Consider the following 14,574-nt stretch of genomic DNA (forward strand, 5'->3'; position numbering starts at 1 on the left):
CTGAGGGCGTTCCGGGCGCCCGGTGCAGCAGGCTGCGAGGCCGGGCAGCTCTGCAGGCAGGGCCGTGTGGGAGCTTGTTCCTGTGCAGGACCGGAGGGGCCCCGCTGCATGACCGAGGGATGCGGAGCAGAGGCCAGACCCGGCCAAGGCAGCAGCAGACACAGGGAAACATGGGGATCAGAATGGGCCAGACTTCTCGGCCGTCGGGTGGAGCGGGAGTGGGGTGGTCCTCTTTCCATCGCCTGGATGAGCAAGTGGGTCTGTTACACAGCTCAAAGTCACACTACTAACCAGGAAAGCTGGGCTTCAGACTTGGGTCTCGGACTCCAGAGCCCGTGACTGTTGGGCATTCAGAAAGGTTACTGTATCAAGTTCATCTTGGTTACAATTGATAAAACTTATTTGCTCACGTAACCAAAGAATACTGAGGTAGGGCTAGCTTCAGGCTAGGCTTGATCCAGTGATGGAGGAACGTCACCAAGGATCTGGTCTCTTGAACGTGAACTTTATCTTTGGACTAGCTCCCCTCATGGACCCAGGATGCCTGCCACCAGGTCTAGTGGTGACCCAGGGCTTTGCCACCGTAAAAAGAGTGTCCTGAGAGTTACCGTGGCCACCAAGCTTAGGTCACATGGCAGCCCCCATCCCCTGGATCGAGTGCCCACCCTGGGCGCTGGCGCCACCTGCTGGCCCATGTGGACAGCACACCATGTCTTAACCGGGAGGTGAAAATCCACCCCCCCACCCCTGCGCAGGCTGTGTATGTGGCTGTTAAGAAACCTCTTTTCTTTACAAAACCGAGGACACCAGAAACAGATTGACCCAGAAACATTCAAAGATTTCTACAACTGCTGGAAGGAGGCAGAAGCAGAGGCCCAGGAGGTCAGTCTGCCCTTGTCGGTGGTGGAGCACCTGGATAAGAACGAGTGTGTTTATAAGCTGTCGAGCTCCGTCAAGACGAATCGCGGCGTGGGCAAGATCGCCATGACCCAGAAGCGCCTGTTCCTCCTGACGGAAGGGAGACCGGGCTACGTGGAGATTTCCACCTTCAGGAACATCGAGGTAAGAGTGCAGCCAGCCGGCCCGTGCTGTGTGCTAACTCGAGGTGCCCTTCTAGCGTAAAGGTGGTCATCGTCCCCACTGAGGATGCTCAACTGTGGCCTCATCTTACACCTTATGTTTATTTTCGCGAGGCGTGTTGGACGTGTTAATCCAGCTCTGACTACTCCTGGAGACGGGAGCAGCAGCAGGGTACTCAGCCTCGGTGAACGCTGGCCTGTGGACCCCCCCGTCCTCCAGTCCCCCCCACACCTGCTGAGTGCCTTTGTGTGGATGTGCTAACGGGTCACGCCTGTGGTCAGCCAGGAAGGTTCGTGAGCTCTCGGACACGGGCCAGGGTCCCCGACACCCTGGGACCTATGTCTGACAGCAGGGTCACACGGAGGCCCGTCTCTTGGCCCATCCCTCTCCTCCTGGCTGGGACCAGGCTCCGCCTGGGGCTCCCTGCACCTCACCCCGGCCAGCCCCAGCTCTGCCCCTCGGTCCTGGGCCTGTTTTCGCACTCAGGAGGAGCTGCCGAGCACCCTGGCTGGTGTGGACAGGGCGCGTGTGCGGACAGGGCAGTGGGGATCTCCAGACCGCTCCCCTCACTGACCCAGAGTTCCTGCCAGGGGACATTTCTCAGACCTGCTTCTTCTTCTTCTGCCTCCGTAGGAAGTGAGAAGTACCACCGTAGCTTTTCTGCTCCTGCGAATACCCACTTTAAAAATTAAGATGGCATCCAAGAAAGAAGTGTTTGAAGCTAATCTGAAGACGGAGTGTGACCTGTGGTACCTGATGGTGAAGGAGATGTGGGCCGGAAAGAAGCTGGCTGATGACCACAAGGTCTGGGGACGCGTGCACGTGCTCATTCCACAACTCACGGCTCGTCTCGGGGGCTCGGGCATGGTCCCGTGAGCACAGGTCGGGTTAGACAAGCTCCCGCCAGAGGCACTGGAGATGCCATGGTTTGCATGGCCCAGTGCACGGCAAGCGGCCTCTGGGGACACTGTGGAGGGACAGGGGCTGGACTCGGAGGTCTGAGTTGGGTCCTACGGGCACACCCTGCTCCAGGCTCTCCTCTCTACCTCCCAGGAGTAGGGTTCTGGCAGGGGGCACGTCCTCTGGTAGACTTACGTTTACAGCCTAGGGGTTTGTGTGCTTTCTCTAACTTGGGGCCACATTGGTAGCTTTGAGTACACGGAGTGAGGACTGCGCGGGCTCGAAGGGCACCGTGGACAGAGGCACTGACGGCGCACCCATGGGGTGAGAGGTCTTACTGTTTAGATGGCAGGATAAGCCTGGAAAGCCCACAACCCAATGCGCAGAGCGTGGATGGGAACTCACATAGGGGCAGGTCAGGGGCCACAGAGAGGTGCGCAGGCCACGGTCGTCCGAGGGAAGGTGGGGGAGGCACCCGGCGCCACAGGGGCAAACAGTAAGAACGGACTGTGCATGGTAGAAGCACTGCCTTTGTGAGCAAAGTCGCCAGGCACTGGGGGGCCTAGACCACGGCTACGGAGGGAGTCTGTCTGTCTGGAGCAGGGAGGGGGCCAGGTCCTTTCCAGGGTTCGAATACTCTGTGACTTTCAGACCAGCCGTCTGATTTTATGCCCGCTGCTTTATTTCACACAAACCAGCACAAATAGAGCCCACAGGCCACGGGCCGCCTCTGGCTGTCTTTGAGCCCCGGTCACAGAGCCGAGTGGTTGCCAGAGATCCCAAGGCCCATGGAGCCCGAGGTATTAGCTGCCTGGCCCTTTGCAGAACGCGTTTGCCACCCCTGGTATAAATGATCAGCGTTTGTCTTAACTAAGATGGTAAAAGTCGTTCACGTGACATCAGCTCCAAATGTCAACCATCCGTGTTGCCTTGAAAAAACACGCCTCTTTAAAGGTATTGTTTGATGTAATGTCACAAAGTCTCACAGGCATTTTACTGACCGTGTTGAAATGAGCGCCTTTCCTCCCGCAGGACCCCCAGTACATCCAGCAGGCGCTGACGCACGTCTTGCTGATGGACGCCGTGGTCGGCACGCTGCAGTCGCCGGGCGCCATCTATGCCGCCTCCAAACTGTCGTACTTCGATAAGATGAAGAATGAAAGTAAGAGACGCGTGTACCTGACAGAGCCGTGCTGCCCCGAACGTGTCTTCTATATTTTTATCCGGTTGACGTTAGAACCGATCCCAAATTTCTCACTTTTTTCCTTTTACACTTTTACCATTAATTTTTGAGTAGCCCCTGGGCGCCCTGCACGTACCAGGACCCCTGGGGGGTTTCCTGTGTTTGAGGTCTGAGTAACGTCCGTGCCACAGAGGCCGGGTGCTGTTTGTCGGCATTCTTCGTTGCCAGCAACACATCTCCAGCAGCTGGTTACGTGGAATAGGGATTTGTGGACGGCTGTTGAGTGGCTCGCGGAGTCCCCGGTGAGCTGTGTATGGTCGGCGAGTCGACTGGAGCCCACGTGGGGGCCCCGGGTGGATGGATCTTTTCTTCCCCTTGATGGGGTCGGTTTCCCCAGACAGGAATTCTCTGATCACCTGCGTGCAGATCTGAATCTGGCTCTCACATTCTGGAAGCCACACAGAGACAGGTTGGAAGTGGGCTGTTTTTATTTGGTGGGTGGTGGATTTTTCCAGTCTAGGAAATAGCAAATGGGTGAGAAGAACTTTATGCGCTGCTCTAGCTACTTCTGCTTTGTTTCAACTTTTAAATGATCGAAAGCCAACGGTCTTGTGATTTGCACGAAGGAGAGAATACAGAGAACTGCTTACTGTTACCATCACTCCGAGCCCCGGCTGCCCTGTGCCAGGTCCACAAGCCACACCAGGTTCATGAAACACAGGCGAACCATGTGGGGATGTTTTTAGACCATCTCTAGTCCTGTTTGTATGCACTGTTTTTAAATCGCAGCTTTACTGAGACGGAATTTACGCACGCTGCTCGGGGCGGGCGTCCGACTCCGCGGTGCGAGTGTGTTCACAGACGTGTGCAGCATCAGCAGAGCGGGCTTTAGAACATCTTCATCGCCCGGAAAGAGAGTCCGTGCCACTTAGGAACCACCCCCAGCCCCCAAGCAACCACTGATTCTCTCTCTCTCTCTCTCTCTCTCTCTCTCTCTCTGGATTTGCCTGTTCGGGCATTTTACATACGCGGCTCCTACAGCACCTGTCCTGTGAGTGGCTTCTTTCATTAAGCACAGTGTTTCAGAGTCCGTCCCTGAAGCAGGTGTCCTGTGTCACCCCTTCCTGTGGCTGAGTGACGTTCCATCGTGTGGAGGGACTGTCAGCTGACCGCTTGGGTTGTTTGCACATTTCGCTGTTGCAGATGGCGTGGCTGTGCCCACTCGCGGACAGGTTTTGTTTGTGCCTGCTGTCCTAGCTCCTGGGTACAGAGCTGGAGACTCTGGGTTTTAAAATGTTCCCAATTTAGAAGAAACAAACCTCAGCTAAGTGTTTATTCGCTTTGGCGCATGTTGCTCTTTGCCACGTCTGTCGCTAACTGTGAGCTCTCTGATGCTTCCTGTGTCCCAGACCCTCCTCCGACTGTGTCCTGGAACCCCCCATCCCGGAACCCCCTTTCCTGGGAGCAGGCAGGAGGCTCTGGTCACCACAGCACCAGCAGAAGTGACTGGGAGGGGCTCTTGTCGACAGGCCTGGAGGCAGACGTTGCTTCCTTGTTACTTTTCTCGTTAGGAACAAAATCCTACACTTCAGTTCGGCTGTTTATCTCAGTCCAAGCTCAAGTCTCACCTTTGTCAAGAGTTTCTGCAAAAGACTTCTGATCCCTTCATAAACGAGGCACACTGTCCCCTCGCTGGCTGCCAGCGCCTACCAGCTCATTCTTAAGTGTCACCCACCCTGTTCCCTACGGTGAAGGCGGGCTGTGTAGGCTGTGTCCCTGACCCCTTGTCACCCACAAGAGCTGCTCTCTGGTGAGCAAAGTTTAATGAGGTAAAGGCAGTAATCCAGGATTCAGTAGCCTGGCATCCGCTCACGCCAGAGGTCTGAAAATTAAACTTTATGAAATTCTGCACCCTGTCCCCAGTGGGAGGCATTTGGGAATGCTGGAGACCTCTGTGGCTGTGCAGGGTGCTACCGGCAGCTCCTGGTGAGGCCGAGGCTGTCACTGACTACCCCGCGGCAGCCACAACTGTGTCCTGAGACGTCCACGGCGCCCAGGCTGAGAGACTGCGCTCAGGCTAGTTGTCTTGGTTTTGTCTTGAGAATAATCACTGAGAAATGTTTTAGGTCTTATCTTTGGTGGGTAATCGGAGACGGCTGAGAGCGGACAGAGGTCAGATCACACAGCTTCCTGGTTGGGATGTGAGCGGTCTTGCCCGCAGTCCACACACACAGCAAGGGAGGGAGGCCGCCTGGACGGGGAAGCCTTACTCTGATGTCTGGTGTCAAGCGTATGAAGTTCCTGGTGGGAGCGGCGTGTTCAGGCTGGGGGAGAACACCGGTTTCCCCGAGTCCGCGAGACTAACAGAGTGCTTGCGTTTCAGTGCCCACAGCGTTTCCAAAGACAACCTCGGAAACCCTGAAGCACAAGATCAACCCTTCAGCGGGAGAGACTTTGCCACACGCTGTCGACGTCTTGCTGTATACCCCAGGTGAGGGGAGCTGCTTGCTTGTTGCTGCTCTTTCCAGCACTCGGTGACTTCGGGTTTGTGTTGAGGTCAGCCCCGAAGTGAAGGGGGACAGGATGTGACGGAGGGCGGGTGGGGACCGGGTGGGTTTCTACCTGTTGAGGTGAGGCCCTGAGCAACGAGGTAAAGCTGGGTAGCCATTCGTGGGCTCCACCTTGTGAAGACCAGAGCCAGGGGAGCCCGTGGAGACCCTGTATCGTGGAGGACGGAGCCAGGGTGCCCACGGAGACCCCACATCGTGGACACCCTGCATCGTGGAAGCCAGAGCCAGGGGAGCCCGCGGATACCCCACATCGTGGAGGCTGGAGCCAGGGCGCCCGCGGAGACCCCGCATTGTGGAGTCCAGAGCCAGGGGAGCCCGCAGGCACCCCACATCGTGGAGTCCAGAGCCAGGGGAGCCCATGGACACCCCACATCATGGAGGCCAGAGCTGGGGGAGCCTGTGGAGACCCTGCATCATGGAGGACAGAGCCAGGGGAGCCCGCGGACACCCCACATCATGGAGTCCAGAGCCAGGGGAGCCCATGGACACCCCACATCATGGAGGCCGGAGCTGGGGGAGCCTGTGGAGACCCTGCATCGTGGAAGCCAGAGCCAAGGGAGCCCATGAAGACCCCACATCGTGGAGGCTGGAGCCAGGGGAGCCTGCGGAGACCCCGCATCATGAAGACCAGAGCCGGGGGAGCCCGCGGAGACCCCGCATCGTGGAGGCTGGAGCTGGGGGAGCCCGCGGGGCCTGCTATGGGCAGGACACTCCATGGAGACTCTGCTGCAACCCAGCTGTTCCTCACGTTGCACGGCACTTTGCAGTTTAGAAAGTGCTTGCACTCACATCCTTTCCTTTGGGGCATTTAATCTGCGCCTGCTGTCCTAAGCGACTACACCCGGGATCTCGTCTGAGGAGTGGTAGGTGCGTTTGCGCGTCCGAACGCATGGCAAAACGGGTCCTCTTCATCCGGCGCGGCTGTGCGGCCGTCTTCCCGGCCGCGGACCTCCTGGCTCCCCGCAGCCTCCGGCAGAACGAAGGTCGGACAGGAACGGGAGCTGCCGCAGGTCTAAGCAGGAACGAGGATGCTTTTATTTACGTCTGACTTGTAAAGAATTGCAGCGGGAGGGTTGCTCACTGAGATCGCCGAGTTGGAAAGCAAAGGATTTCGTTTTGGGCAGAAAAGAACCTCACGGTCTGGGCGCTTTGCTTCGGCTCATTGGAGCGTGAGGTGAGCGACAGTGAGCACCATGGATGTGCTCCCCTGTCGCCTTCGCGGTTCTGACCCCACAGCTGTCCCCCAGCTCACTGGTTCCTCATGGGCAAATGGCAGCTCGGTGCCAAAGCTGTTTCCTGGCAGGAGAGGACAGTTTTCTCTCTTCACCGGTCATCCCGAGGACCCCGCAGAGTGACAGACTGAGCGTGAAGGAGGGCAGAGCCCAGCTGGACCTCGCCCCATTAGAGACGGACCAGAGTCCTCCAGTCACGGCTGCTCGTTGACTCTAACACCACAGACAGACAGTTCTCATCGTGGGGTCTGGATAAATGAGTGTCCTTAGACTGAAGTCGGTGTCCTGTATTAACGCTGACTGGACTCCGGCCTCCCGTCGTGGTGGGCTGAGTAGCTCTGAGACCATCTAGAAGGGCCGGATGAAGTATGAAACCACCATGAAGAATTGTGGAGCGCCTTTCTCCTGTGGGTTGTCTGCCAACTCTGGAAGTGGTGTCTGAGAAACTAGGCCAGAGCCGGGGGGCGACAGGGACAAAACTGGTCAGGACCTGCTGAGAAGGGGAGTCCTGGTAAACCCGTTAGTGGGGGCTCCAGACGTCACGGGTTACCCGAGCGTTAAGGAGCCAGCCCTCCGGCACTGAAGCCCAGCCTCAAAGCATCGCAGTCCCTGGTGGGGTTGAGTGTGTATGGTGGTATCTGCCCAAGGGGGCCCGGAGGCCAGTGGAATGAACACCCCAGAAAGATCAACACCTTTACGCGTCCTCGATTTGTGACAGAGGTGATACGACCAAGCAGGGGCTTGAGGGAAAGAGCGTCGTCACCGTAAATGACGTTGGGACATCGTGCATCCATACGGAAAACATGAAGCTTGGCCGCACCTCAGGTCACACACGGTCAGTTCCAAGTGGACGGACAGGTACATGGGAAGGCACTAGCAAGCGTAAATGAATGAAGCGGGCAAGCTTCCAGTAGCTGGCACACAGGAGCACGTTCACGACCTGGGGTGGAGGAGACCATACGGAAGAAGTAGCCGTGAAGGAAAAGCTTGGTGGATTTGACTAAGATGATGGACTTTAAAAAGACAATTTCTGGGCACCTGGGTGGCTCCGCGGGTTAAGTGTCTGCCTTCGACTCGCCCACGGCGGGCTCCCTGCTCAGTGGGGAGTCTGCTTCTCCCTCTCACTCTGCCCCTCCCCCCCAATTCATGGTCTCTCACCTGCTCTCTCAAATAATAAATTAAAAAAAAAAAAAAGGACACTTCAAGAGAGCGAACAGGCAGTCCGGACTCGGACAGGATGCTGGCAACACGGCAGAGCCAACAAGAGGCTCAAGTCAAGGAGAGTAACACCACCTGGTTCAGAAATGAGCAAGAGACAGGACACCTCCCCCCAGAAGATTCCCTCCGCGTGGCACTTAAAGCCGTCAGCCACTTGTGCAGTCGGGGAAATGCAAGCCAGTCACAGTGCAGCGCGAAATGTTCCCACCGTCAGAATGGCCAACACGCAGGCCCGACCCACCGAGTGTTGGTGAGGGTCGGGAGGGGTTGGGGGGCAGGGGGTGTGCGCCGGGGCCACACGGCGGCTCCTGCCCCGGCTCTCTGCACGCCCTCCCTCCTGCTTTCTGTCCCTGCCGCGCTCTGTCCCTGCTGCGCTCCTGCCCGTCTGCTTGGGGCGCTGGTCTTCGGTGACGGCGCAGCCATCCTCCAGACCCCAGCTCGGGGAGCCGCCCAGGCCAGGCGCCCTGCCCGCTGCCTGCGTGGTCCTCTGGTCAGACCAGCGTGTCCCCGCAGGCACGGTGGTTCCCGCCACGCTCCCTCCCGTCCCGGCCGGCTTGGCGCCTGGCACCCGGCAGCGGCTCAGGTGGTACCCGAGTAGCTGGAGCGCCAGAGGGCTTCCCCTGGAAATCACGTCCGCGTGCTTCCTTCTTCAGGGCACCTGGACCCCGCAGAGAAGGTGGCGGACGCCCACCCCAAGTTGTGGTGTGCTCTGAACGAAGGCAAGGTGACCGTGTTTGACGCTTCCTCTTGGACGATTCACCAGCACTGCTTCAAAGTGGGGACTTCCAAATTGGTGAGTAAACCCAGTGCCCTCCGATGCGGCTTCCCAGATCCAGCTGCAGGTTCTGGAGAGACGGACGCATCCACCTGTACACGGCAGTGGGATGCTCGTGACCCCACAGCAGCGCCCCGTGCGGAAAACAGGAGGTTGGATGGTGAGGTTTCTCGCTGGACGGGAACCTGGTCTGTCCCGTGAATGTTCTTATTCTCGAGAGCAGTCAGTGGCTTAGCCACCCCCCCACCCCCGGCCTTGGAACCCGAACGCGGATTTCAGTGACGCGGACGCGGTCGTATCTCATGTCTGCGTCCCCAGTCCCAAGCAGACATGTGCGTGATCTTAACATATTTGGGTTGAGAACCAAGAGAAGTTTAAAGCACATGGGCATGACGTTAAGGTCTGAGCTTGTAAACTGGTGACTTTTTAATTAAATAAAGCAGATCACGTTAGTTCGTGCCAGAATAGCCCCCACCCCCTCAATCCAAGGTCCTGTGTAAGACCCGTGGCGGGCAGTGGGACGCACACTCAGCCCTGCTTCCCCGAGAGCTCTGAAAACCGTTGCTTACGTTCCACGCTGCGTGGCGAGGCGCCCGCAGGCCCCGGGGCCACGCCTGGCACGTTTCACTTGCATCCCGGTGTTCGCAGGTGAGAAGGCGCTGCTGCTCCGGGGCCGCGGCCTGACGTCAGCTCAGTGACCCCGGCGCCTCTCTTCCACACTGTCCCCCGTCTCAGAGTACGTTCCCACCGGCCGTCTGGTGGGAGTCATCTGCTCGGGACGCTCTGAGCGTAGAAAAGCAGCTGCTGTCCCAAGAGGTGTTGCTAGGGAAATCCTCACTCCTTCCTCCTTTACCGTGAAACCTTGTTTGTTCAGGTGTAATGTGAGAACAGTCTAGCGGAGTTAGGTAACTCAGCGTTCAGCATCACTGCGTATCAACCTTTGTGGCCACATTCCATCACGTAAAAGTAATGTGGCCACCTGGGGCAGAGTCGCAGCTCTCAGAACTGCTGTGAACAACAAATACCGTGAATTCAGACGCATGTTGCTGGGGGCTGAGCCCATTCTTCATGCGTGAGCAGCAGACCTCACGTGAGCCGAGAGTAAGAGGTTAAATTATTTACCCCCATAATCCACAGTGAGCCTCAGATGATAAAGTACCAGGATTCAAGATAAAATAGTTACTAAGGTCTAATAATGCCTGAGACCAAACAAAAAAAAAAACAAGGAGAAATTGAAGAAATCATTTTTTATTCTAAATTTAATTTTTTCCTGTTGAATCTTAGTTATGTGTATTTCAGAGATTTTTTTAATAACAGAATAACTTAAAATCCTAGTTAAGATAAAATCAAAAGGCTGCATCATGTGGCCGTCTGTGCTGCTCCCAGCCAGGCCGTAGCATTTAGGTAAAGCAGTGAGTTCTCCCACTTACGCGAGAACACCTTTGTGCTCGTCTCGCTGGGACTCTCTGTACTGTTTAACAAGAAGAAAACCCAGATAATTATCTCAAGAAAATGCTGCATCCTCTGAGATTTGAGGTTCAGAGCAGTTTCTCTCAGACATCTCTGGGTCACTAAAGAAAGACATTTTACTAAAATGATACCAGTTCTCAGGTACATGCCTCAAAAAAAGGGCTTTTTTTTTTTTAATATATACTTTGTTTGGTACCAAACAAGTAAGCTTTTTAGGATTTTATTTATCTGAGAGAGAGAGAACGTGAGCACAAGTTGGGGGGGGGGCGGCAAGGCAGAGGGAGAAGCAGGCTCCCCGCTGAGCAGGGAGCCCGACGCGGGACTCGATCCCGGGACCCTGGCATCATGACCACAGCTGAAGGCACGTTCTTCACCAACTGAGCCACCCAGGTGCCCCAAGAAAGGGCTTTTTCAAACGATTAATTCTGAAATTAGTAAGCTAGCATCCTTTTCTAACTTATGGGAATATTTATTGGTAAAATTAAAACTACCAATTTTTAGGGGTGTCTGGGTGACTCGGTCTGCCCCTCCCCCCACTCATGCTCTCATTCTCTCTCACAAATAAAATCTTTAAAAAGTAAGTAAAACTGGGGCGCCCGGGGGTGCTGGGATCGAGTCCCACGTCGGGCTCCCTGCTCAACAGAGAGTCTGCTGCTCCCTCTCCCTCTGCTGCTGTCTCTCTTTCTCTGTCAAATATATAAATAAAATCTTAAGGAAAACACATAACAAGTTTACATACTGGTCCATGGAGAGCACGTGACCGGGGCTCACAGGATACCCGCGTGTCCCCGGGGCAGAGGGGCGGTGTGGGCAGTAAGCTGTAGGACAGGACTGCGTGGCGGCCGAGACGTGACCGCCGTCTCTCCTTGGCCGCCGTCAGAACTGCATGGCGATGGCGGAGCAGAACCAGGTGTGGGTGGGCGCAGAGGACTCGGTCATCTACATCCTCAACGCCCACAGCATGTCCTGCAACAAGCAGCTGACCGACCACCGCTCCAGCGTCACGGACTTGGCTGTCCAGCACGGGACGCCCAGGTACCGCCGGGCTCCGCTGGGAGAAGGGCTCCTGGGCGGGGGGGGGGGAGCCCCGAGTGGGAAGGGTTCAGTCGTCGTGGGCACCTGCCTGCGGGGCCAGGCCGGCCGTGTAGAGCGAAGCAGGTCTGTCACGAGCCAAGTCAGACGACATTCTTGTTTCTGGTCCTGAGCACAGAGGAGCAGGTCTCTCCCGTAGGCCAACTGCAGGGTAAGTGGGACGGTCAGCGGCAACTGGCAGGTGGCCTTCCTCGCCCGCTCTTGGCGTCTGGGGGTCAGCCTGAAACCTGCGGCCTACAGACATGTCATTCCGGTTCTCCGTCTTCACACGGTGCTTCCTGTGTCCAAATTTCCCTTTGGATACGGACGCCAGTCATACTGGATCAGGGTCCACCCTGATAACCTGAACTTGCTGCCTCTATAAAGGCCCTATTTCCAAGTATTTGCACTTGAGGTCCTGGCGGTTGGGACTCCAGCATTCTTTCTTGGGGGATACAGTTCAGTCCATAAGATGTATTTGCTTCACCCACTGTCTTTGCCGTATGAAGAACATCAGCTCAGAGGCAGGCCCTGTCTGTTCTGTCTTTGCTGTGCGTCCTGTGTTTAGAACAGGGCCTGGCACACAGTGGGTGTCCCGGGGAGACTGGAGAATGCGGAGGGTCCCATTTCCGTCTGTGAAGGAAGCGTAGGCTCCGTGACGCACGAAGGTCACCTACTTCAAACAGGCAGCCCAGCCCAGGGCACGGGTACCCCCAGCTCTGCTGCTCTCCTCCATGCAACCCTCCCCCACCTCCTCGTCCCGAGTTTTAGGGGTGCTGTCCTCAGTGGGGCCTGGCTCAACATAAGGCACTGACCTGGAAATTGCTCACTGTCAGGAGGGGCCACGCGTGGCACTGGCTCACGCACACCCCTCTCCTGTAGCCGCTAGCGGCTGACACGGGGCTCCTTTGTGACCTTGCACTGGGACAGCGTGCTTGCTCTCGCCCTGGGTCACGAGCTCGGCTGGCCTCAGCGGTCGTGCTACAGTTCTCCAGAGCCGGCAGCAAACACCGCGGGGCAAGGAGAGGCACCCTCAGAAAACCATCTTCCCCGTGGCCTCGGTTACGTGCTAACGAACCGCTCCGTGGACGTGGATGGTGTTTGCTTGGATGCTGGACTGTAGGTAACATAACTGTGCTCTTCGAGCCATACTTACTCCTGTGTGTCCACACCGCCAGCAAGGTGTACTCGTGCAGCGCGGACGGGACTGTCCTGGCATGGAACGTGAGCTCCCTGCGCGTGACCAGCAGGTTCCAGCTGCCCGGCGGCAGGCTCTCGTCCATCAGCCTGCATGACGGCCACCTGTGGTGCTGTAAGTCCTCCGTCCCCTGCCGCCCCCTGCCCCAGGAAGAGGGGACTGAACGCAAGCTCACAGCCTATTTCCTTGGCCGCGCACCTTCCCAGCCTTCCAACTCCGACCCCTCCTCTGTGCTCGCTGGCTCCCTGCTCCCCTCCTGTGTTTGCGGCTCCTTGGGCCTCCCTCCTCCCCGGCAGCCGGGACGCCAGCCACCCTTCCACCCGCTGCCTCTCTCTCTCTCCTGCTCACCCTGGGCCTTGCTTGGAGCGGGACTGCAGCCCACGTGCCCCCAGGAGTCATCACTGCTCCTTCCGGGAGCCCTCTGTGGCCCCGGCACTTTGTGTGTGGCCCACGTGCCCCCAGCCCAGGGCGAGCGGGGCAGGGCCTGCAGGGTGCGCCTCCGCACAGACGTGGGGCCAGAGTGCCTGTGGAGCTGGGCTGGGCGTCCTGCCCGGGGCGGGGGCGGGGACAGGGAGGTGCAGCGGCTGGGCCTCGGGCATAGGGCCTGTGTTTGGGAGCATCCCAGAGCGCAAACGTCGTCTGAACTTTCCCGTCTTCCCTGGGCTGTGCCAGATGCCAGGGTGATGGTCGTGAAAGCCATTTTTTAAACTTGAAGCGTATTTTACGTATGGTAAGATGCACAAACTGAGTGTCTTTCATTGGATTTTGACAAAAGCGTACACCACATAACCGCCCAATGACCCGGACATTCCCATCACAGCGGAAAGTTCCTCTGCGCCCCTCTCCAGGCAGCGCCCGCCCAGAGGGCACCCGTGGTGGATTCTGCCGCGTGGGCTGCGTCGCCTGTCCCCGGGCCTTCCCTACACCGACCCCGCCGCAGGGGCTCTGCCGTAGCTGCCCGTTCCCGAGCCTCGTATGCTCAGGGCCACCTGCGCTGTGTGCCAAGTTCTAGTTGGTTATAGGGCTGTACCGCGACGTGGTCCTCCAAGGGTTAACCCCGTGTTTACCCCTTTGAGAAACCCTCCGACTCTTCCGCCACCACCACCGCCACTGTGGGGAGGGTTCCAATTCCTCCGCATCCTCACCAACACCCGGGCTGGGTGCTACCGTGGGCGCCCTCGTGGCTGCGTGCGGTGGCATCCGCGGTGGCCGGGCCGGTGGGCTGTGTGCGCGTCGTCTGCAGAGACGTCGTGCCGGTCTGCTCACTTCTGGCGCTGTCCCCTCCACCCGGCCCTTTGCCACCTGTCCTTCTTTGCTTTTGTCACTCCGTCTAAAAGAAGGCAGCGAAGGAGAATTATCCAATTCATTTTTGTGCGTTTTTTGTTTTACTTTAGTGGTTGCTTGAAGGGTTGCGATGTCTTCTGGCGCCGACCTTAAGCAACACGTCCCCTCACGTGTCCCGTAAGCAGCTCACGGCCCATCAGCCACTCTGTTTACTGCTTCCCGCTCCTTTCGCTACTGCGTTAAAGCACTATTTGAGTCCTACAGCTGTGATAAACCTCAGAAAATATTTTTAAAATTTCTGCATAAGTACTCACTGATTTTTGCCCATACATTTACCATGTCTGGAGAGCCTCGTTCCTGGTTTGCGTCTGGCGTCGTGTCCCTTAGCGTTTCTCACGACCGGGGTCGGCTGTCAGCAGGTTCCAGGCTGATAGACTGTGTTTCCCCCCAACACTTCAGAAATATCTTTCCGTCGTCGGGTAGCTTTGTTTGTTCCTGACGAATCTGCCCTCGTTCCTACTGTTCGGCCGCATGTGTCGTGTCTGGTTTCTGTGGCTGCGTGAAGGGTTGTCTTCGCTTTTCACGAGTCGGAC

The 14,574-nt window shown here is 57.3% G+C and overlaps 1 protein-coding gene across 2 annotated transcripts in view; it reads left to right on the plus strand.

Annotated features, from left to right (window-relative positions):
* Window positions 1-14,574, plus strand: part of DENND3 (DENN domain containing 3) — a 52,241-nt gene that overhangs the window by 32,919 nt on the left and 4,748 nt on the right. For both annotated transcript variants that reach the window (XM_048212411.2, XM_048212412.2), the window contains exons 14-20: window positions 803-1,062; window positions 1,714-1,884; window positions 3,013-3,142; window positions 5,547-5,654; window positions 8,837-8,976; window positions 11,309-11,463; window positions 12,678-12,811. In XM_048212411.2, the coding sequence (XP_048068368.1) occupies window positions 803-1,062; window positions 1,714-1,884; window positions 3,013-3,142; window positions 5,547-5,654; window positions 8,837-8,976; window positions 11,309-11,463; window positions 12,678-12,811 (1,098 nt within the window). The remainder of the gene's footprint in view (window positions 1-802; window positions 1,063-1,713; window positions 1,885-3,012; window positions 3,143-5,546; window positions 5,655-8,836; window positions 8,977-11,308; window positions 11,464-12,677; window positions 12,812-14,574) is intronic.

Source organism: Ursus arctos, unplaced genomic scaffold (genome assembly GCF_023065955.2).
Source record: "Ursus arctos isolate Adak ecotype North America unplaced genomic scaffold, UrsArc2.0 scaffold_6, whole genome shotgun sequence".
Lineage (NCBI taxonomy): Eukaryota > Metazoa > Chordata > Mammalia > Carnivora > Ursidae > Ursus > Ursus arctos.